At 37.3% G+C, this 22,707-nt stretch overlaps 1 protein-coding gene across 1 annotated transcript; it reads left to right on the top strand.

Annotated features, from left to right (window-relative positions):
- Positions 1-10,987: 10,987 nt before the first annotated feature.
- On the top strand, positions 10,988-20,216 carry LOC137180406 (myelin and lymphocyte protein-like). The gene is made up of 4 exons (XM_067585756.1): positions 10,988-11,265; positions 16,420-16,587; positions 17,124-17,249; positions 18,825-20,216. Exons 1-4 carry the CDS (start codon positions 11,176-11,178, stop codon positions 18,897-18,899), a joined length of 459 nt encoding a protein of 152 aa, XP_067441857.1. The 5' UTR covers positions 10,988-11,175; the 3' UTR covers positions 18,900-20,216.
- The last annotated feature ends 2,491 nt before the right edge of the window (positions 20,217-22,707 follow it).

Below are 22,707 nucleotides of genomic sequence, written 5' to 3'. Positions count from 1 at the left end.
CCTGGCAGTCTAGGCCTATAGCAGTATAACTAAGGGTCACTCACATCCTTTAATTAACTAAAAGTATTGATACCACAATGTAAAGATACTCCATTACAAGTAAAAAATCCTACATTTAAAATCCTACCTGAGTAAAATTACAGTATTAACTGCAAAATGCACTTAAAGTACTAAAGTTAAAGTACTTGTTTTGCAGAACATCAGGCTGTGACTGATATATTAAATAAATATAACAGTGTTATTGTTGCTGCTGCTGGAGGTGGATCCAGTTTGAACTACTGTGTGAGGGTCCTGACATAAATCTGAGGGGTCCTGAGATGACAGATCAAGTACGAAAGAAGAAAAAAAACATTATTCTGTTACATAAATTTGAATTATTCTTTTCAGAACTTTTCTTTAATCTTTGCATTTGTTGTGAAATATTGGAGAGTTTTTCGTCTTTGGGCCTCAATCGGTTATTTATGTGAAACCACGTGAGGGGAAATGTGTCATTGGTGGAACTGAAAACAACTGAAAGACGTCTGAAACATGACAAAGAGACACAAATACACACTGATTGTTTTGTAAAAAGCCGAACAGTTTAAGAACTGCTGGTTTGATCTTTATATTTAAATTTTTTTATGTCAAATCTTCATCTGAAAAGTAACTAAAGCTATAAATGTAGTGGAGTAGAAAGTACAATATTTCCCTCTGAAATGTAGTGGAGTGGAAGTATAAAGTAGCATCACATTGAAATACTCAAGTAAAGTAAAAATACCTCAAAATTGTACTTAACTACAGTAGTAGTTTTTTTACAGTAGTAGTTTTCCACCACTGCCAATAATAACCACACTGTCACATTTAGCAAACATTTACAGACTTCCCTTTTTACTTTGGATTGTCAGAAGAAAGCAGAACTGTTATTTCACTTTCTGAATGAAGCCGTCGTCTTTGTGATGGTTGATGGTTGATGGTTGATGGTTGATGGTTGATGGTTGATGGTTGATGGTTGCTTTGCTGAATATCCTTCCATGGATGAGCTTCTGTAAACAGCTGTATGAAACATTGTTATGACTTTTTAATCTCTCGTCGTCTCTATTCTTGCCTTCATACAAATGTACTGAAAGTTTACTTTTACAGTTTGTCATCTTAGTTTAAAATGTAATCCTATTATTCAACCCTGTGTTATTGTGTTTTAATATTTTACCATTTTTTAATTTAAGTTTTTTTTAAAAAGTGTGCAGACAACATACAGTACATAAATATATAAAACAAATACATCTGATTGATTTACGAGCTATTAGCTATGTTTTAACACAATTTCATCAACTTTTCAAGTATATTTATATATAGTATTTCATGTATGTATATATATAGTAGTATAGTATTACTACATACTGTATGTATTGAATTAGTTGTGATGATCTGTAGATCCAGCAGGTGGCAGCAGAGTCAACATGATGCTGACAACATGAACAGCTGCAGTTTATTGTGTCATCTTGTATTTTACGGTGACAATAAAACTGAACCTTGAGTGTTTCTGCAGGTCGACTTCCAACAAGCTGCAAACATCTCGTCCATACTCGAAGACCCTCAAAGCTGTGACTGTCTTCATTTCTTCATGTCTTCACTATAAGATATGAAATGATTTATTAACAGATTACAGACACAAGAACAACAATCCAAAGGACAACATATTGTAGTCCTGAGATGTTAAAAGATAAAAAAAACATAAATAATCACAAAAACATTCATCATAGAAACTAAACAATAATAACGCTCACATTAAAATACAAGGACAGTTTGATTTCTACAGTATTAATAATCTAATGATGTCATATATAATAATATATCAGTCAGAGGGACCAAACCACTACTTTTACTGCAATACTTTAACTACATCAAGCTCATAATACTTATGTACTTTTACTGTTGGAGGATTTTCATGGAGGACTTTTACTTGTAATGGAGTATTTGTACATTGATGTATTGCTACTTTTACTGCAGTAAAGGATCTGAATACTTCTTCCGCCTCCGTCTGTTTATCAGTTTATCTCTATCAGGAGTCTCATCTCCGATCTGAACGTCAGAGTGACGTTAACCTCGGACACAAACACACAAAACATCCTCCAGATATTTGGTCAGGAATGTGAGCGACATCAGATCTGATAATAATCATCTGATAAACTTTATGTCACCTGAATGTCAAACTGTGGACTCGATGACCTCTGAGGAGACCAGAGGTGAAACAATCAGACGAATCATCAACACATACTTAGATTATCAGTTAACTTTTAAGACATATTTTAAAGCAACAAGCAATAATAATAATAAAGCAATAATTCTGCTGCTCTTTTTCTCTTATATGATAGTAAATTAATATTTTAAGTATCCTCAAATGTTCACTTTAATTGACAAAAATGAATGTATTTCATCTTATTAGGTCAATTTAAAAAGGCCCTAAACTCTACAGCTAATCCTTTAAAAATACCTTAATACATAACAATTAAGTTATCCATTAATTAGCTCCATAAATCTCTAAATTAATGGAGTTTTATGGTGTCTAGTTTCATGGTGTAATCTTTTGAATGTTCACCTGATAAATCAAATTTCTGTTCCAATAAAGAGCTTTTTTCTTTAGTTTTCATGTTTTTCAACAAAATCTGACAAAATGTTTCCAGACAAAATGACACCAGAAAAGACATTTTCTACATCAGTGAGATGAACAAACCATCAAAGTCTCAACTAGGGGTGTGCCCGAATACAATTACGTTATTCGGCAAAGCACAAATAATGGTTCTTATGAATATTTGTTTCATACAAACATTTTAAAAATTATTTGTTTGTGGGAAAAAACCCCCAAAAACAAGTCAAATACCAGCGCGCAGGTCGGTTACATCACTATCTCAGTGTCTCTCCTCTGCTCCGCTGTGACGTCTATCAGCAGGTCTCAGTGAGGGGAGTCACATCCACCTGCTGCATGACGCACATTTCCTAATATGGACATCACTCCTGGAGTTGGAAGTGTTCCTCAGAGATAAAGCTGAGCTACTGACACACACTTTATGAACACTTATCGTAACACTTTAATTTTCTAAAATTAAAAGCGTAATAAAAACAAAAATAGGATTTTTAAACCTCTTTCCACCTTTATTCGAATACAAATACAGATACAAATACCGGGCCTTCTGCACATCCTTATTCTCAACATCACTGAACAACTAAAGATCAACACTTTAATTTAAATCATCTAATAAAACAGAATTCTCTCTTTTATTTTGGTCATTTACAGTTTCAACATATTAATGTTGATCTTTTCATACTTTATATTACAGGAAATATCTCATAGAATCTGTACTTGTGAGATAAATTCTGCTTTTTAACCAACGTTTCTATGAATAATGAGCGTTAGCGTTAGCGGAGGTTTGTTTCCTCGACAGCAGGCCTGTTTGTTGTGACTCTGATGTGATGTTAAGTGTTTTATTTTTTATGGAAACAAACGTGTTCAGCTGGATTCTGGATCTCTGATACATGAACTCACTGAACTCTGACATTCATTAACAACAGCAGGGTCTTTGGTTAATATTATTATTTTCATTGTGTATAAATGTAGTTTCTGAATTTGGGCTCAGATTAATGATTAGGGGTGTGCTCAAATACGAATACATTATTCTGCAAAGCACAAATAGTGGGTTTTATATGAATATTTGTTTCATACAAATATTTTAAAAATTATTTGTTTTTGGGAGGAAATAAAAACATGTTAAATACCAGTTTGTGGGTTGGTTACATTGTTATCTCAGTCCCAAGAGACTCTCCATAACCTGTTGTTCCCCTTCTCCTTTCCACAAAGTTAGGTTGTAAAAAATAGGCAATAAATGAAAAGTGCAAAGCAAGAATGACCTTTGAAGTTCTTCTACATGTTCCAGGCTGTGCTGTCTCTGTGTTATGGGTGTATAAATAGGTAGAGGTCTGTCTGCAATGAGGCGATGAGTAAAGTTTTAGCTCAGTAATCAGCGCAGTCGTCTATGATCTGGGAGACTCCAGTTCAAGACCTGGTGTGGGGACCTCCTTCATAAGGTAGTTTATTCATGAACATTTATTGTAACACTTTAATTTGCTAAAATTAAAAGCGTAATAAAAACAAAAACAGGATTTTTAAGCCTCTTTCCACTTTTATTCGAATACAAATACAAATACAGATACTGGGCTCTCTGCACATCCCTACTAATGATTGTTTTCATTATCAATTCATCCTATCGATTATTTTCTAGATTAGTTGTTTGGTCTTTAAAATGTCAGAAAATGGTGAAAATTGTTTCTCAAAGCCAAAGACGACGTCTTGTTTTATCCACAACACAAAGATATTCAGTTTACTGTCACAGAGGACGAAAAAACTAGAAAATATGCAGATTTGAGAAGCTGGAATCAGAAAATTTGGACATTTTCTCTTAAAAAAAAATTATCAAAATAGTTGGCAATTCATTTTCTGAATGAATTAATCAACTAATCTAAGTATAGCTGAACAATTATAACAAAAAGAACATCTAACTTTATCCCAAACAGTCCATCGTCTTACTATACTCATATTAAACTGTGTTAACTGTCTCATGTTTTAGTGAAATATCTCAACAACTATCAGACTGACATCCAGTATGTATCAATGAACTATTGTGGGTTGGTAGGGAGGGAGGGATTACCCTTTGTTAGCTACAGGGTGATAAGTATCTCAAACATCCAGTCCACTAATGGATTTATCAGCAAACTAATTGAATAAGTATTACTACAGTAAATGTTCAAGCAGTCTCCTATCTGTTAAGTTGAATGGTATCAGTATCGTCTAACAGTTTATTATCATGAATTATAAAGATATGTATTCAATCTGCTCATTTGAGAAAATGAACTCAACTTGAGTTTATCTTAACTGCTTGAAGAATCCCTAAAAATTGTCCGTCCTGTTGTCAGTTGTGTTTTGACATTATTGTTATCATTATTAGTATCGGACTTTACTGGAATGTTTCAAATCTGTTATAGTGGGATATATTATGTTATTATACTTTATTATTTTGTGTTGTTACTGTAACAAATTCTGTTATGTTTTTTCTTTGGAATAAAAACAATTGATTACAAAAAAAACAACTATCAGACTGACATAAAAGTTTATACAGATTCAACGGAAAACAGTGAACAAAGGAACAAAGCAGGAGAGCTGAGAGAATGTAATATCCTCAATATGTGCACAGATACATACATAAAGAACACAGAACAGTTTGTGATCAGCAGCAACATGTTTCAAGCTTCTTCCTCAAGCAGCATCCAAATCTCAGATTCATGTGTTGGACTGTAAAACGTCAGAAAATTGTACAAAAAGTCTCATGAACCAAAGTTAATTTCAATACATCAGATATTTGTCAAGCTAACGTGGCTACAAACGTTTCAGCATCAGGTCAGAGGTCACCAAGTTTGTTCTTTGTTCCCAAACTGAGTCATAATTTCATTTATAAACATTTATTTTGAAAAACCTGCACGTAGACGTATCAGGAAGTGTGTTTGCTGTGTTAATTCTGTACGTACAGCTGACAGAGATCCACCATCAGCAGCGAGACGCCGTCACACTGACAGTTTTCTTACTGAGCCGTGCCGAGCCGAGCCGAGTCGCTCCAGTTGGCAGGAGACACTTGAGGAAGACCATCAGTATTCGTCACCGTCCACGACTCCACACCTGTCAGACACCTGCCAGGTTGGTTTACTGGTTACAGACAGTCTGGTAACTAAAACCACGACAGGAAGCTCATGAACCAAACAATTACATCTGTTTCTGTCCGACCGATGACAGAAATAACAACACATTGTTTCTTTCTTTCTGTTAAACTGTGCAAATGTTTTAGGCAGTAAAAGTAAAGTGAGGATGCTTTGAATAGTTTTTATTTATCAGTTAACTTGATCTAAAGTCGAGCAGGTCGGTTGTTCCTGCGTCTTCATCTTCTTCTTCTGCTGCTTCTGTCTCGTCCTGTTAATCCCAGACTGACTCCATGATGTTGAGATCAGGACTCCTTGTTCCTCTGGTTGATGAAGTGAAATGAAAAATTCTCTTTCCAAGTAAACCAGGTCTGCAACATTTCCAGATTCTCTGATTCAGCTTCTTAAATGTGAATATTTTCTGGTTTCTTTGGTCTTTGTGTTGTGGATAAAACAAGACATTTGAGGACGTCGTCTTTAAGAAACACTGATCCACATTTCTGACAGACTCTTTGTCAGCTACAACTTTTAATACTTTGATTTAAAACTTGTTTTAAATGCTGACAAAACAAAATTCTTGATGTTTTCAAATGCAGAATCAAAGCCACTGAATCTTCCATCCGTCACCACTCAGAGCTCAGAGTCTGTATCTCAGTACAAACATCCAGGAAACATCATTGATGATTCTCTTTCTTTTAAGCCTCATAATCAGCAATTAGTGAACAAACTAAAGCTGAAATTGAGTTTTTCTTTTAGAAACAAGTCTTTGCTTTTCCTTTGAGGCTGAAAAGAGACATGTTGTTGCTGCCTTTATATCTGTGCTGATGTTATATATACATACATGTGTCTACCATGAAGCACTGAGGTTTATTACTAATCTTAAAGGTCTTCCTCACCTTCAGCATATTCTTATTTATATTCTTGGTCTGCTTCCATCTTACCTACAGATCTCCATCCTTCAGAAACCAGTACTGAACTGGGAAAAGATGCATTAACAGTAATTCTAAATGACTCGGACATCTGGCTGTAGATGTTTTGACTGATTCATTTCACCCCTGTTTGATGAATATTTTTATATGAATATTTTATATGTTTGTTTATGTTTTCAACCCTGTTAACTGTGCTGCTTCCCGTCTTCACCAGGACGCTCTTGTAAAAGAGATTTTTAATCTCAATATGACTCTTCCTGGTTAAAAAAAAATTAAAAAAAAGATTTTATGGACCAAACAACTAATCAATAATGAAAATAATCATTGGTTGCAGCCCTGAAGTAAACATTAACCTTTAATTGGCTATCGGCTGGTCACATTACTGTGAAACCTATAAAGATATTCGTGGCCCTCAGATGATAAATTTTGGGGACTTTTCTCCAAAAAACAACATCAAGATAGAAGTTCCAGTTGTACACAAGAAATATCTAAATCTACTGGTCTGATCCCAGTCCTGCTCCCCAGAGAATGAACCCTCAGGACCAACGTTACCAGTACTCGTCTCTGCAGCCTGTAGGAGGCGCCAGCACTAGGGGTGTGCCCGAATACAAATACGTTATTCGGCAAAGCACGAATATTTGTTTCTTACAAATATTATAAAAATTATTTGTTTTCGGGATGGAAAACAAACCATGTTAAATACATCACTATCTCAGTGTCTCTCCTCTGCTCCGCTGTGACGTCTATCAGCAGGTCTCAGTGAGGGGAGTCACATCCACCTGCTACATGACGCACATTTCATAATATGGACGTCACAACTGGAGTTGGGAGTGTTCCCCAGAGATAAAGCTGAACTACTGACACACACTTCATGAACACTTATTGTAACACTTTAATTTTCTAAAATAAAAAGCGTAATAAAAAGAAAAACAGGATTTTTAAGCCTCTTTCCACTTTTATTCAAATACAAATAATTTTGCTGCCTCAACAAATACAAATACAAATACTGGACTCTCTGTACATCCCTACTTTATAGTGAAACTATAAGACCAAACAACTGAACTGAAACGTTACACAGTATACTTTATTAATCGATTTGGAGTATTGATCCAGGACTGTAGCGTTTATCATCTGATCATTAAGTATTCAGCGCTGAAGATTAGATAACACAGAGTCTCCCAGCAGGTCGACTCATTACCCGATAACACCATCAGCAGGACAATAGAGCAGCAGGAAAAAAAGAGGAATTCACCCGCAGCTCAGGTTGCTTCACTCAGTGGAAACTGAGTCCTGGAGGAGCTGTGACGGACAGGTGGAGGAGGGTCGCACTGGGAGGACTGGGAGGACTGGGACAGAGAGGGAAAGCTTGTTTTTTTACTCTTTTATATTGTTTGTTTTGTGCCCAGGAAGCCACAGCTCACTGATAATGTTCTCTCATTAAAGCTTCTCAGATGTGATGTTTTGATGTTTTTCTTTGTCAGTTATCTGAAGGTTTGAACGATTAATGGAGAAAATAACCTGCAGATCAATCGATAATGAGAACGATCCTGGTCCTGATTGATACATATTTTAAAAGTAATTGTTTTATTTGGGTCCCCATTATCTGTTACCATGGCAACAATTCATTTGTCATTTTTTGGCCTTTGTGTAACACCTGAAAACAGTTTTTATCACTGACACAATGATTCTTTTTTAGCACAAGATCAGTCTGAGATGAGAGATTAGCTTTTTGTTTTTCATTTTACTGTTTTTAGATTGATAGATGGAGAGATTTTTGTTTAATATTGTTCTTTTTTATGGAAACCTTTCAATATATTGTTTGATAAGATAAAAAGCAGTTTTTAAAGCTGCACCAATAAATATTTTTGTATTGACGTTGAATCAAATGACATCATGTAATGTGAAAGTGTTGCTCTGCAGCTCGATGGAGCTTTTTTAGCCTCTTTTAGCTGCTAGTTTTGGTTTTGCAGCACATTTCCTGTCTGATTCAGTCTCAACTCAATGTACACTTCCTGCCCAGAGACTAGCTGGTGAACATAGTGGAGCATTTAGCAGCTAAAGAGTCAGATATTTCCCTCAGGAGTTGGTAGAGAGTAGGTTTTGTGTCGGGGGGGACCTCGTCCGCTGAGCGTTGTCTCCATCAGGAGTAGGTTTCCCAGGCAGGAGGATAAGATGTCAGCGGCAGGAAACCAGATCCAGCCTGGCGATTATCTAAGGTGTTTGTCTGACAGCTCGCCTGCCACAATGCATGCTGGTTGTTTCCATGGTTCTGTTGTTTACAGTGTGAGGTGTGAAAACCTGCAGCAACACAAACAGAACCGAGCTCAGATGTAAAATATTATTGACGTATTTCTTCATGTCAGACAGCAGAGACAACGATGGAAAGTCAGTGATGGAAGAACTCAGATCCTTTACTGCAGTAAAAGTACATAAGTATTATGAGCTTGATGTAGTTAAAGTATTGCAGTAAAAGTAGTGGTTTGGTCCCTCTGACTGATATATTATTATATATGACATCATTAGATTATTAATAGTGAAGCATCAGTGTTAGAGCAGCATGTTACTGTTGTAGCTGCTGGAGGTGGAGCTAGTTTACACTACTTTATATACAGTTAGCTAGTTTAGTCCAGTGGTTCCCAACCTAGGGGTCGGGGCCCCTCCAAAGGGTCAGCAGATAAATCTGAGGGGTGGTGAGATGATTAATGGGAGAGGAAAGAAGAAAAAACAAAGTTCTGATACACAAATCTGTTTTCAGTTTTTGGACTTTTTCTCTAATCTTTGATTTTTGCTGAAATATTGGATCATTTGAACATTTATTGAAATGAAAGCATGTGAGAAGTTTAGAGGGAAAAATCACTATTTGGTGGAGCTGTTAACAACTCATAGACATGTGAAATGTGACCCCGACGTCAAAAGACAAAAAGGTTGGAAACCACAGAAGAACATAACAGCCATCATGATTTCAATGAATGTTATTAAACGTGAACATTTCTCAATGGTGTTTTAAATAAATATGAATCAAATTTAACCTGGATTTCTCTCTACACTTTTTGAAAATGTGTATCAGCTGCACAAAAATAAAAAAAGTTGAAATATTTCTATTTTTGTTTATTCTGGGTCACTTTGGGAAAAAATTCAGGCAACAAGATCAGTGTTTAATGTGTTTTAGATGCAAATGTTTTTGTATCAAGATAAAGCTAAAGCTAAAAAGCTACTCAGCACTCCTCCCAAGAATTGAAGCTAGCAGCAGTTGTGGAAAAGAGATCTGACAGCTCACTAACTGCTGCTAAAACCACAGTGTCTCTCTTTTACATTCACACGTGTTCAATAGAGAGGAAACAACATGTAAATCAGACAGAACTGGAGATGTTGGAAGGTGGCTACGCTAACAGTTTCCCTCTGCTTCCAGTATTTGTGCTAAGCTAGGCTAAGCTAGGCTAAGCTACACTAAACTGGTTCCCCTCTCTGTACTGAACAACAGTCCATCTGACCAGTAAATATTTCTTCTGTCCCAGTAGGAGAAACATGTGGAACAAGTAACATGTTGGTTCAGTCCCAGTAAGAAGACGATGAGCAGTCAGAACATTAACTGGAACTGACTGATTATTAATGTTATTAATGTTATTAATGTTATTAACTTAACTGCTATGACGAGTCACAATGTGTAATACTGGAACCGCTGACACTATTAATACATGATACTATTACTGTTACTGTTACCATGACTACCATCAGTAGGAAACATTAATTGTCTCATTAAACTTGTGTAGTTTTACTGTTCTTACTGCATTCACTAATTTTAATAGTTCATCAGTACAGTTTATATGCATGTGTATAAAGATCTTATCATTCTGTCAATCACACTGTATTTTTCCTGGAATAAAATAAATACATTTATATCTAATCAGCTATAGAAATCAAGATTTGCTCCCTGGTTTATAGTAAACGTATTACTATCAGTACAACCACTGATAATAATAATAACATACTTTATTGTGAATATATCCTTATTAATCTCATATTCACAAGAAAAATAAAACAATAAAAACAATTCAGTAATAATAATAACAACAATAATAATTAATATGATAACGTTTATTTATAAAACTTTTACAAGGACAAAATGAAAAAGCAACGTACCCACGTGCAGACAAACTAAATAAGAGATAAAAACATATTTTCAGAAGATGGAATAAAAAACTCTAAAATTCATCATCATCGTTATGTCACGATGAGCGCTGCTCCTGTGTTTGTTGTTGTTGTTGTTGTTGATGCTGCTGGTTGTCATGGTGATAAATGAGTCTCTCACTCACTCTCCATCAGACTGAACCTCCAGCGGTCTGTGTGTGTGTGTGTGTGTGTGTGTGTGTGTGTGTGTGTGTGTGTGTGTGTGTGTGTGTGTGTGTGCGGGCCACCGGGCGTGTCTCCGCTCGGGGATTCCGGTTTTTCCGGTCTGCAGGCTCTTGTCGGTTTTAACGGCAGCGGCTCTGAGCGTCGCGTCAGTGTGACCAGCAGCAGCAGCAGCAGGATGGCATCCAACACCGCCACCATGGGGAACCTCCCCAGCGGGATCGGAATATGTACAACCATCCCCGACATCTTCTACGTGCCCGAGCTGGTAAGAAGCGTCTCTGCTGGAACTTTTACGCAGCTTTTACGCACGGATGAAAACACAAATATTTAATAATTAGTGAAGTATTTGGTGATTCTGGTAGTGAAATACTCTGTTATATAGTAGCTTGAATGTGCTTCTGGTTTGCTGTCTGGAGACTGAAGACTGAACATCTTTTATTCAATTCAGAAATACTTAATTCGTTCCTCAATGGTCAGTTTGGGGAAAACGCGTTTGCAAACAAGTACACATGTACAATTCATTCAGACTAATTTAAATATTAATAATAATAATAAAAAATACAAATATGACAATGTCAGAAAGAGTTAAAACACATAAGGATTAATGGCTGGTCAACAATATCCAACAGCACTAAACCACAAAAGAGTTAAAGTGCAGGAATGTATCAGTCTGATGGCTTCTGGATAAGAACAAACCTCCTTCTGTTTGTTTTACATGCAGGCATCATGTTAAAGTCGTTGTCGTTCTTGAGGAGTCCTGCAGTATGAAGCTCTAACTGGGATCTTTGTGTTTTGCCAATAATTTCAGATCAGTCGCTTCTTGTCTCTTTGACAAAGGATGTAAACCAGCAGATAAATGAAAACGTTCAAATACTTTCAATAAAAGAGGAATAAAATAAAATGTCAATATTCTTTGATTGAGTTTAGAGACATTAAAGTTGCTGCTGAAGCTTTTTCACAGTATCGTTCCTATTAGATTAGAATAAACATCCAAAAATACAAATCAAGTAGTTTCAAGAATTTTTGAAGAACATAATGTTTTATTCTGGTGCAGCCGTTCAGGTTTCAATGACAGTTTTTATTTATTTATAAGAGACACAACACATGGTATGAAAACAATAAATCATTAAAGTGTCGAACAGAGTTGATAAAATCTAGTCTATACCTGAGAGCTCACAGTATAACAACATGATTTATATGAAGTAAATCATATAAATGTAACTTTGTCCATAAAGGAGGTTTAATTGTTCCAGATGTTCCAGTTTATCATATAATTGAAGATATCGACATTCTTTACATACACAGCACAGTGTGGGATCAGTATTTAAACATGATGAAAATGTTTCAACATATTTTAATTCCTGTCGTTCTGGTTTTTATTTATTTATCAGAGACAAAACATTTATTTTATTGGTTTGACAGAAATAGAATGAGACGTTCTGATGTTACTGTTGTGTGACAGTAGATCAGCTCTGATCAGCTGAACATGTGATCTGGTTCACGTTAACCTCCAACATGAATGTTTATGATACAAACTATGAATCTAAAACCACAAATAGTTTTCATCATGAAATCACTGAACTGGAAAATTCTGTATATTTTTTATTAAAGGAACAAACTGTGTCTATAAAACAACCAGACAGTTAAATCTGAAGCCTTTAAAGACTCAATTACATCTGTAATGTTTATAAACATCAATATATTCAAATTTGATCTGCTGACAAACATAAAAGGAGATTAAATACAGAATATATGTTTATATATTAAACAAATACTGAACAACTGAGTGATTCTGTGAGTAAAACAAGTCAAACTGAATAAGTTGATCTAAAGTCACAGTCAGCTGGCAGATATTTGCTGTTACAAAACTGCTGTTAATGAATCAACATGAAATCAGCTGGCTGTTTGATGATCGATTAACTGAACATTTCCAGCTTCTTAAATGTGAGTTTTTACATGATAGGAAACTATTGATCTTTGGGTTGTCGACTGTTCTTTATTCTTTATTCTTCATTCGGATCAGTTCCCACAAAGTGCTCGCTAGTCTTCCCTGAGTCCAAACAACCACAGCGACAAGAAAAAAATCACATCGATCAATAAATGTTGACACTGTCGCCTCACAGCAGAGGATTCTGGGTTCAAACCCGCCGGCCGGCTGAGAACTTTCTGTGCCTGCGTTCTTCGGCTTCCTCCTACAGACCAAAATTATCGTCTGTGGGACCTTCATTAAATTAATTGGTGACTCTAAATAGGTGTGAATGGTTTTCTGTCTCTACACTGTGATTGGCTGGCGACCCGTCCAGGTGTCAGCTGCTCCATCTCTCCCCTGTGACCCTCTGCAGGATAAACAGTAAAGAAAACAGACGGATGGATCAATAAAACAAGAAAAAACAGAACAAAGATCAAAAAATGACGACGATACAAACTTACTGAAAGGAAGGATGTGTGATGATATCGTTCATTTTGTAGACGTTTATTAGACGATGGCCATCGGGTCCATTCCATGTATAAAGATGGTCTGGGCACTGTACCCCTGTCGGTACATAGCTTATATGGGGTTACACATCTGTATCTTATCACATGAATAACATAGGTTTTCCATGGGCACTAGGTCAGTAGGGAGCCCTCCATCAAGTAATTGACAGCTGCCTCACAACATATTATGTGTCACAACATCTGGAACAGTTCCAAACTTGACCATGGATCCATTGTTTGTATCTCTAAGGTCCCCCCCGAAGGGCCATACCATATTACCTAAGGTGACATGCAGACTCTGGAATGTTTATGTCACATGTCCAACACCCAAAATCAGTAAAGTACATAGGGTCAGATAAAAATCATACTAACACTTACAATAAAAACAAAAACCAGATGTTGGTCTGACAGCTGCATGAATCCAGCAGACTCGTGATGGATGACGTCCAAGAATCAGCTGAAGTAACTCCGCTCCGACTTCAGGCGTCGACACGAATCTGATTTAGTTCGCACTTTCAAAACCCAAATTCAAATCCGGCAGCCGTTTACGGGTCACAGCCGGCTCACGTTTGACTGAGTACATCAGCAACAACATCGCAAGAAACCAGTAAGCATGTAAGGAGGTCAGAGGTCACGGCCGCCCGCCAGACGTTAAAAGATGTTCCTGACAGACGAGAGATCGGAACAGAAATAAGAGCCGATATGAGAGGAGAGAAAAGTTTCTTCATTCTGGAGATTTGACGTCAAGAGACGAGAGGAGGAATGATGCAGGTGGTTTCACATGCAGTCATGCGTTAATATCAACACACACACACACACACACACACACACACACACACACACACACACACACACACACACAGGTGGAGGGCTGGTAGCAGGTGAGAGGAGGGTGGAGCTCCATGAATAATGCAGACTGTCAGTCATCATCAGGTGTAAAGTGAATGAAGGCAGCGACGTCCTGCTCTGTGCTGCAAACACAGCCGGACAAAATAATGGAAACACTTCAGAAAACAGAATGGAAGAACAGAAAGACGACGTATCTGGTTGAATCTGAATGAATGTTATGAACAGAGTGTTTATGTGATGAAACGTGTTCCTGTGCTGAAATTAAAGGAACAGTCTGTTTTTCTCTGATGTCCGATACTACTACTAGGGGAGACCAGGGACAGTTGTAACACTTTTTACAGTTTTCCTAATAAATTAAAAACCATTTACACTGGAGTAGTCCATTTGCTACATTATAAACTTCAATGTGTTAACTAGTGAAACAATATATTTAAGTGGTTTTATGAAATATGCACAGGTTGCAAATGATTTAACTACAGTGACTCCACTGTTACAACCGTCCCAGTGTGCAGGGACGGTTGTAACATGTCTAAAATATACATAATTAATCAATCAAATACTCAGAATGAAAAAGATTATTTAACATTCATGTTATTGTGACTATTCATTTCTTTTTTTAAAATAATGATTACCTTTTTTCACACTACATGACAAAAAAGAGCCGTCAAATTATAATGGAAGAAAATTATTTAATGGGTAGAAGACACATCCTCAAAAAAGTTTAAACATGAAATCAAAATGGATTAGTTTGAGGACAACATTCAGCACAGGATCACATGACAAATGCCATATGATTTGGCCACTTTCCTTATCTGAAGCCTCTGCAGCAAAGGAAGTGTCTGTCTTCCTCTTTCTGATATTTAGCTGCTGTAAGCTAACATGAGTTTCCACTGACTATTAGCAACTGATTATCATTAACTTAGCATGTATGTATCTATCTATCCATCCAGTTTATGTAGACCTTATATAAATGAAACTTGGTTCAGGTAACAAGGCGTTACAACCGTCCCAGTATCACCAGCCATGTTTTCACATCATGTGAACTAGCTTGACTGCTAGTTTGACACATGTTAGCTATTTCTATTTTTAGCTCACAAAACAGTGAATCTAATAATACTTGTTTGGATTCTCAGACATTTAATTTCAGGACAGCATCCAAAAAAATACATCTGATAGAAAAGTTACATTTTTACCTTAAAAAAAAACCAAACAAACACTTTTGTTGGTAAGTTTCTCTGGGAGTTTCAAACGTGGCTCCTTTTTAGTAAACAAGAAGACAATCTAACTGAGCATGTGCAGAGTGAGTGTAATCGCTGTAGCTTGTTTCTGATTGGAGGAATTCAAGGTGGTACAACCGTCCCTGGTCTCCCCTACTACTACTACTATAATAACAATAATTCATATAAAAGGATAGAATGTGATTCACAAAACATGAAAAGACATTAAAAACATAAAGAAAGGATTAAAAAAGACAAAACAAAACAATACTGTAAATGAGGTAAAAATATATTATTTATCACATGTTGTCTATTATCTCTTGGTTGTATTGTGCTGCTACGACACAATAATTTCCTTCCGGATAAATAAATATCTATCTCTAAGTCCTGAATTGCTGGCGTTGTTTGATCTCAGTTCAAACTCTTCTGTCAATCAAAACAACTGATTCATTCATTAGCTGACAAGATGCAACATGTGAATCAGGTTTGAGTTGTTGGAAGCTCATCTGTCGAGGAAGAAATTCACATTTTAATAAAGTTTTGGGCTCATAAAGCTCTGCAGAGGTTCAGGATCGACTGATTTATTAGTCATTAAACAACCGGCAGACTTTTCCACATCAAACAAAAGCTCACAGAAACAGAAAACAAAGAAAATAAATAAAATATTGTAACAAGATAAAAACACTAAAAGTTCTCTCCATAAGTTATTTAAACAGAGTCCTCATCATTAGTAGAGTCAGACCATAATAACAGGATGAAAATGTTTTAGACTGGCACATTACTGGGAGAGCCGTGTTGTTCTGAACGTCCAGTTTGATGTTTGATGTTCGGGCTGATGTGATGATCACTCAGGACGTCGTCGTCTGTCTCTCCCGCAGATCTTTGGCGGTCTGGTGTGGATCCTGGTGGCGTGCACGCTGGTGGTGCCTTCGAACCCTCAGGGCTGGGTCATGTTCGTGTCCGTCTTCTGCTTCATCATGACCTTCATCTGGTTGGTGGTGTTCGCCTGCGGGGGGCATCACAACAAGGGCAGCTGGGCTGCAGCAGTAAGTTCTCCGGACTTCAAACTTCGACTGTTTTGACTGTGAGAAAACATTTTAACGCAAAAAAGACCAAATTCACGTATTCCTTGTTTGCTTTTTGTTGTGTTATTTGTGTGATTATATTTCACTGCCAACTATTTGTGATAAACAACCTCAAAACTCCGCTTGGTCGACATCTGTAGTTGTTACCTGATGAAAACCATCACATTATTGATCTGTGTTGTCCATAAAATGAAACCCAGAAGAAAGACAATCAGGAAACATGGATGTTGTGACAAAGAGAGAAAGTGATTTTAGTTTCTTCTTGCATCAAAAAAACGTTGCTGTTCAACAGCTGACTGTCAAATCTATTACTGTATTAGAACGTCCTTAAACGCACCATAAAAACAGTCTGATCACAACAAGACTCTAACTTAAAAAACTAAAACCAGCTTCAACTTTATTGTGACAGATTCTGTGAAGAGCTGTTTGACAACCTAACTGTCTAACTGTTTCCCCATTCTTCTTCTCCTTCTTCTTCTTCTTCTTCTTCCTCCCAGGACTTTGCGTACCACAGCATCGCTGCCTTCTTCTACCTCAGTGCTTCAGTGGCTTTGGCCAAAGTGACAATAGAGATGAAAGACAACCCAAACTTCCAAAACTACCAGCTGGACATTTCTGCAGTGGTGAGTTGATATTTATCACATCCAAACCATGAACAAGGACTCATATTCTGCACATTTCCAGCTCTATATTTATATTCTGGGGTTCTACTGGAATATCTTTGCATGATTTCCAGTTAAAAACTCCTTATTTATCTTCTACTGGTCCTTTATGCAGCCCCTCAGTTCAGCCTCTGTCTGAAACAGGACTTCTGATCCTAGCTGGTCTGCTCTAAACTGGTCTTTCTCTCTGTAAACAATGCACAGCAGACATCAAAGCTACTGTTAGTCTTCAAATCTTATTAATGCAGCAATCATTTCCAAAATGACCACCAGCACACTTATTAGAGGGCCTGAAGTTAGAGATTGAGACCAGAATGACTCATTGAAAACAATACTGAATACTTACTTTGTGTATCCTGTGTGTGTTTGGAGCATTGGTTGTGCACATCCTTAGAAATTAATGCTACGTGTCCGCAAGATGCAATATGCACATGACCAGTAGGGGCAGTATGGGGACGTGACAGGGTCAGGGGTCAGTAGGCACCATGGATGTATAAAGAGAACTGGATACAGCGTTGGAGGCGGGGCCCTGTTCATTCCTATGAAAGTTGCTCAGTGGCACATGAAGCCAAAAAAGTTCAACTTCCGCATATAAAATTACCTTCTTCCGGGATCATTGGGCCCATAGAGCGAGCGCACTAGTGGCTTTCGCTGGCCGAGTCAGCTACTTGCGGTTTAGCCCTGCGGCTAATTTGAATGGGGATAAAAAATTCAATCGTGCGGCTCTTTCGGACTTTCGAAATGTGATCGGACCGAATGAATCAAATTCTGATAGTGAGACGAGTCATTTCAGGGGGGTTGTGATGCTCAAAAAAATGTATCCGCTGATTTATGGACGTCTCTTTCACAATGTAAGTCTATCGGAAAAGTCTCTTTGGGTTCAATAGCGTCACGTGACGTTGTAATTACAGTTTGGCCGCTACGTCAAATTGGCCTCACAGCCCGGCGCTGTACCTGTCAGCAGCGACAGCAATGGTGGGAAGTTTTGAAGACAAGTTAATAGACCAAGTCGTAACTACCTGCATCTGTATGATGTATCATTGCTGCTGCACAGCGACGAATATGCTCGTCAGAATAGCTGCTGTGGAAACCTGCAAAAATTAATGGAAACAAATCTGAGACATTACGTCCATAAATCAAGAAGTTCTTTGTTTATCGTTAGTTCTCTGTTGTGCCCTCTAGTGGAATCCTCCAGTAACATGCAAGTAGATGAACAATTCCAGTCACTATGCAGCGGGTTGTCTACGCAAACGCATGATTTAAAAGCATTTCTACAGAGAGGTTGATGCTTTTTGAATGAGGGTCAATTGGAGTATCTGGCGGCTGTCAGCGGCACGTTAAGATACTTCAGACTCAGACGTGGAAGCTGCTGCTTGTTCCAGAGCTGCAGACAACATAATGCAGCTGTTATAACAGGCTGAACAGTACTAATGATTAGTACATTGTGTAAAATCAGTGAGTAGTTTTGTCAGTTTCTTCTGTTTTAAAGATATTTAACATTTTAAAGCTCAGTGATGTTTTCTTCGCCTTCTCCAGGTCTTCTCCTACGTGGCGACTTTCCTCTACTTCATCCACACCATCCTGTCTGCCATCCGATGGAAATCCTTCTAGAGGTTTCCTCCCTGCAGAGCCTCACGGACAGATTTTTATTCCTAAAGCTTGTACATAAAGGCCTGGCACACTGACATCACTGTCAGGCCTCGGTTTGGGGGATTCGTCCCCGCGCTGGGAGAGGAAGCGAACGCATCTTGGATCATCGTTCCGTAACGTCTCCGGCTGTCTGTCACCAGGCAGGAAGAGTTTCAGGGATTTGAAGTGATGGACGACAGTCGGAGCTTCACTACCTGATGGTTTGTGTCACGGAGCCGCTGGGATTTTCATCTTCATCCACACAGGCTGCAGCCTCCCTGTTAACACCACCTACAGTAACTGCTTACAGAGGAGGTGGACAGAATAACAGAAACACCTCAGTTTGTTGAAGCTTGTAATCAAACGTGCAGGTTTAGTTTGAGAAGGAAGTTACACATCAAAACATGGCTCTTACATTTATACAATAATAAACTTACAAAGTGCTTTACAGAAATAGAAGAAAGAGTCAATAAACTGCAAATAAAAACAAACAGAAATCATAAAAAAAATGTAAAAGTAAAAAATATAAAATGCAAGAGCGGGATGAAACACAGGAACATATTAAATATTCATAAACGTGTTCCCATAAAATAATTGTTTTTTTATTTAAGAGTCATATTTTATTGATATATACTCAGGCCAGTTGATATATAAACAATATAAACACTGGTCGCCATAGAAAATTTAAAAGTTTGAAACGCTGATAATAAATTACACTGTTTTCCTTCAAAATAAAAGCCAATCACGTCACTGGAACACTTGTTAGTTGAGTTTAGTTAAACACACTTCATGCTGTTGTTTTGGTATCAAAAGTCAGATAGTTAAAGTTTCTATATATGAGATTTAGAAAATTAATATGGCAGCAAACAAATATTAGCTGTGTAAAGATATAGCGGATTAATGGTGTCCTGAGCAGAGAATGAAGTCACGTTCCTTCCTTGTGTGACCCTGTGTAACGTATATAAAGTCAAAAGACCAAGAGATGTATTTAGTCTGACATGAAGCAGACTGGTGATGTAAACTGTGCCAACAAAGACGGAAACAAACTAAGTTTATCACCAGATGCATCTGAGAAACTACTTTACAGACTAAAAGCTACTTCACAATGAAAAGTAGTTAAACTACATCTTAACTTCTCTCAGAAAGATTTAGCTTTTCAAACTAAAACTACTTTCAAAAAGTAGGTGCGTTTGATTTACAGACTCGGGCAGCCCGAGGATGTTTAGGAGAGGAGAGGGAGCAACTTTAGAGGTGGAATCAGGAAAATGATCAGTTTTTATGGAAATTCATTGTATTCGATTGCAGGTGATTGTCATTAAATGACAACTGTGGCCAATGAGCTGTTGCATTGTGTCATATTGCAAAAAACATCATGAGAATACTATGAATATGTAGTTTGTTATTAACTAAACTACATGATCCAAAGATATAGTTCACTACTGAAAACGTTGCTGAGATTTGAATGTAGTTAAACTACCACTCAACTACTGCAAACTGTATTTAAACTGGTAATTGAACTTCATGTAATTAACTGCTCCCCAACACTGGCACACAGTTTGAAACACCAGCGATTAGTCTGATCCAAAGAGACACAACCAGCAACAGAAGAGACTGATGAACGTAACTGGTCTCAGATTTGAGCTCCGTGGATGAAAACATTTCACTCTGCAGGGTTTATAAGGAATTTAGACTGAAAAAAAGATTATTATTGTGATAACATATTTATTCAGATAGATTCTCTGTTTGCAGCTCGCATCATTCTTGGTCATTTTTCAGGTCTACTGCCTGGTAATTTGCTCAAGAAAATTAAGCTCAACTTAAATAGTGACCTCATTTATATCGCAATAAATATCGATATCGACTGATTGAAAAATGAGCAGATGATAACATGTTTTGCCATATCACTCAACACCTTTAATACGCAGTAACTAACTTTTCTAGCTGTGGCTGATTTGCTCCGGCAGAGACTGTGGAGCCTGCTGACGAGTCAAAGCCTCACAAACGACCGTCAACAGATTTCACACAAGAACAAAACGTGATAAGCTTCAACAAGAAGTACTTACTGATCTGTTCAGAGGGTTTCTATTATTTTGTCCACCCTCATGTCGCAGCTTCTTGGTCTGACTCTGAGGATGTATTTTGGTATTTACAACTGATTACAGACTCTGACGCGGCTGTTTTATATTTTTTATAAGTTTATTAATTCTGTCAAATAAAAGAAACTAAATTAAATTAAGATCAGACCAGGATGCAAACTGACTTTTTTTTTTTTTTTTTATAAAGTTAGTTTCACTTTTGTAAACTTTTAAAACTGAATGAATTGAAAATGAATAAATGAGTTTGTTTTGAAACATTTGAAACAAAATTGTTTTTGGATCTTTATTCTCTGAATAAATGATAATAATTTAATTTAGAATCATCTGTTTGTTCATAAGTTAATATAAGTTTATATTTTCATATATATAAAAGGTTTTGCAGCATATTTAACGTCTTCATATTATAACAGGTTGTGTTTAATTAGTGCTGCGGGCCTGTGTTAGCATGCTGTTGGTGTTAGCATGCTAATTTAACATCAAGGATTATTTCCTTGATGTTTCTTGTTTAGACTGGTCTCAGTCTGTCCAGCTGGTGACATTTACCCCTGATGGTTTGTGGGAAATGAAGTTCATTACTTGGTGCTAAACTAATTTATCATTCTTATCTATGTAGACAGATGGAATGAACCACATGACAAACCGTTGAGTTTGAGGTTGTGTCTGAAAGCTGGATTGACTGAATAATGTTTTTTTTATCCTATTTGTGGCTGTAATGAACAGTTCAGCCTCTACTGGGACACCAGCAGGACTTTATACTGGTTCAGATATTTCCCCACATGATTCAAAATGTATACACAGCGTTTCAGAATCAAAATACTACGCTTCATAGACTGTAGAACAACAAATATGGCCGATGTTAACGCTCCGTTACACATTTCATTTTCAGTTACAACAACAGGACACCATGTGCTGTGTTGAACGTGTCTCCATGGTTACGGAGGGCGGGTGAGGGTGATGCTGGCGGTTGACACTTGTGAATATTTTATCAGGAGCAACATCAGGTGAGCAGGGAGGGCAGGAGAGTGCTCAGGAGAGGTCAGAGGTCACACATCACTGAGAGGAAACTGAAGAAACTACAGACTCCTGTGGGGGGGGGGGTTATTGCATTAGCACATGTTTTGACAGCTTCTGTTCTAATATCACACTGTTATAAACACATAATAAAACACAAACACATTAAAACAATAACATGAGCAGCTGGTCCCGGTGCAGTGTGGGACAAAGTCTCAATGTCTTCCTGCTGTATGTTATTTTATAAAACTGCTAAAACAAGCAGCAGAGGTCAACCTACACAACACGACTCCTCCCCACTTCCTTTATAGAAGTTAAAAGACAAAACAGCAGTCGTTGCTGAAACATATGAGGTCAAAACTTTGAAGGATCATTTAGATCGCTGAGACCTTTACATTTACAACTGCTCGTGTTTTATTATAGGTAGAGATGATGGACAAAAGCCTCAAAATTCTACCCAAGTTTTAAGAAAACAGAATTATCCTTTAGAACTTTTTTAAGGTGTAAAAAGAGTCAAACCCTGTTCGCTTTAGTACTTTGGAACCAAGCTTGTTTCTGCACTGAGAGCTCAGATCAAATAAAACCAGGTTTAATGGAGTATGGCAGCAAGTAAATACAGGGCACACACACACACACACACACACACACACACACAGAGCGAGTGTAAGGCTGGCCGGCCGGTA

Source organism: Thunnus thynnus, chromosome 3 (genome assembly GCF_963924715.1).
Source record: "Thunnus thynnus chromosome 3, fThuThy2.1, whole genome shotgun sequence".
Taxonomy (NCBI): domain Eukaryota; kingdom Metazoa; phylum Chordata; class Actinopteri; order Scombriformes; family Scombridae; genus Thunnus; species Thunnus thynnus.
The sequence above is the reverse complement of the archived record's forward strand: the minus strand, read 5'-3'. Positions and strand labels throughout refer to the sequence as shown.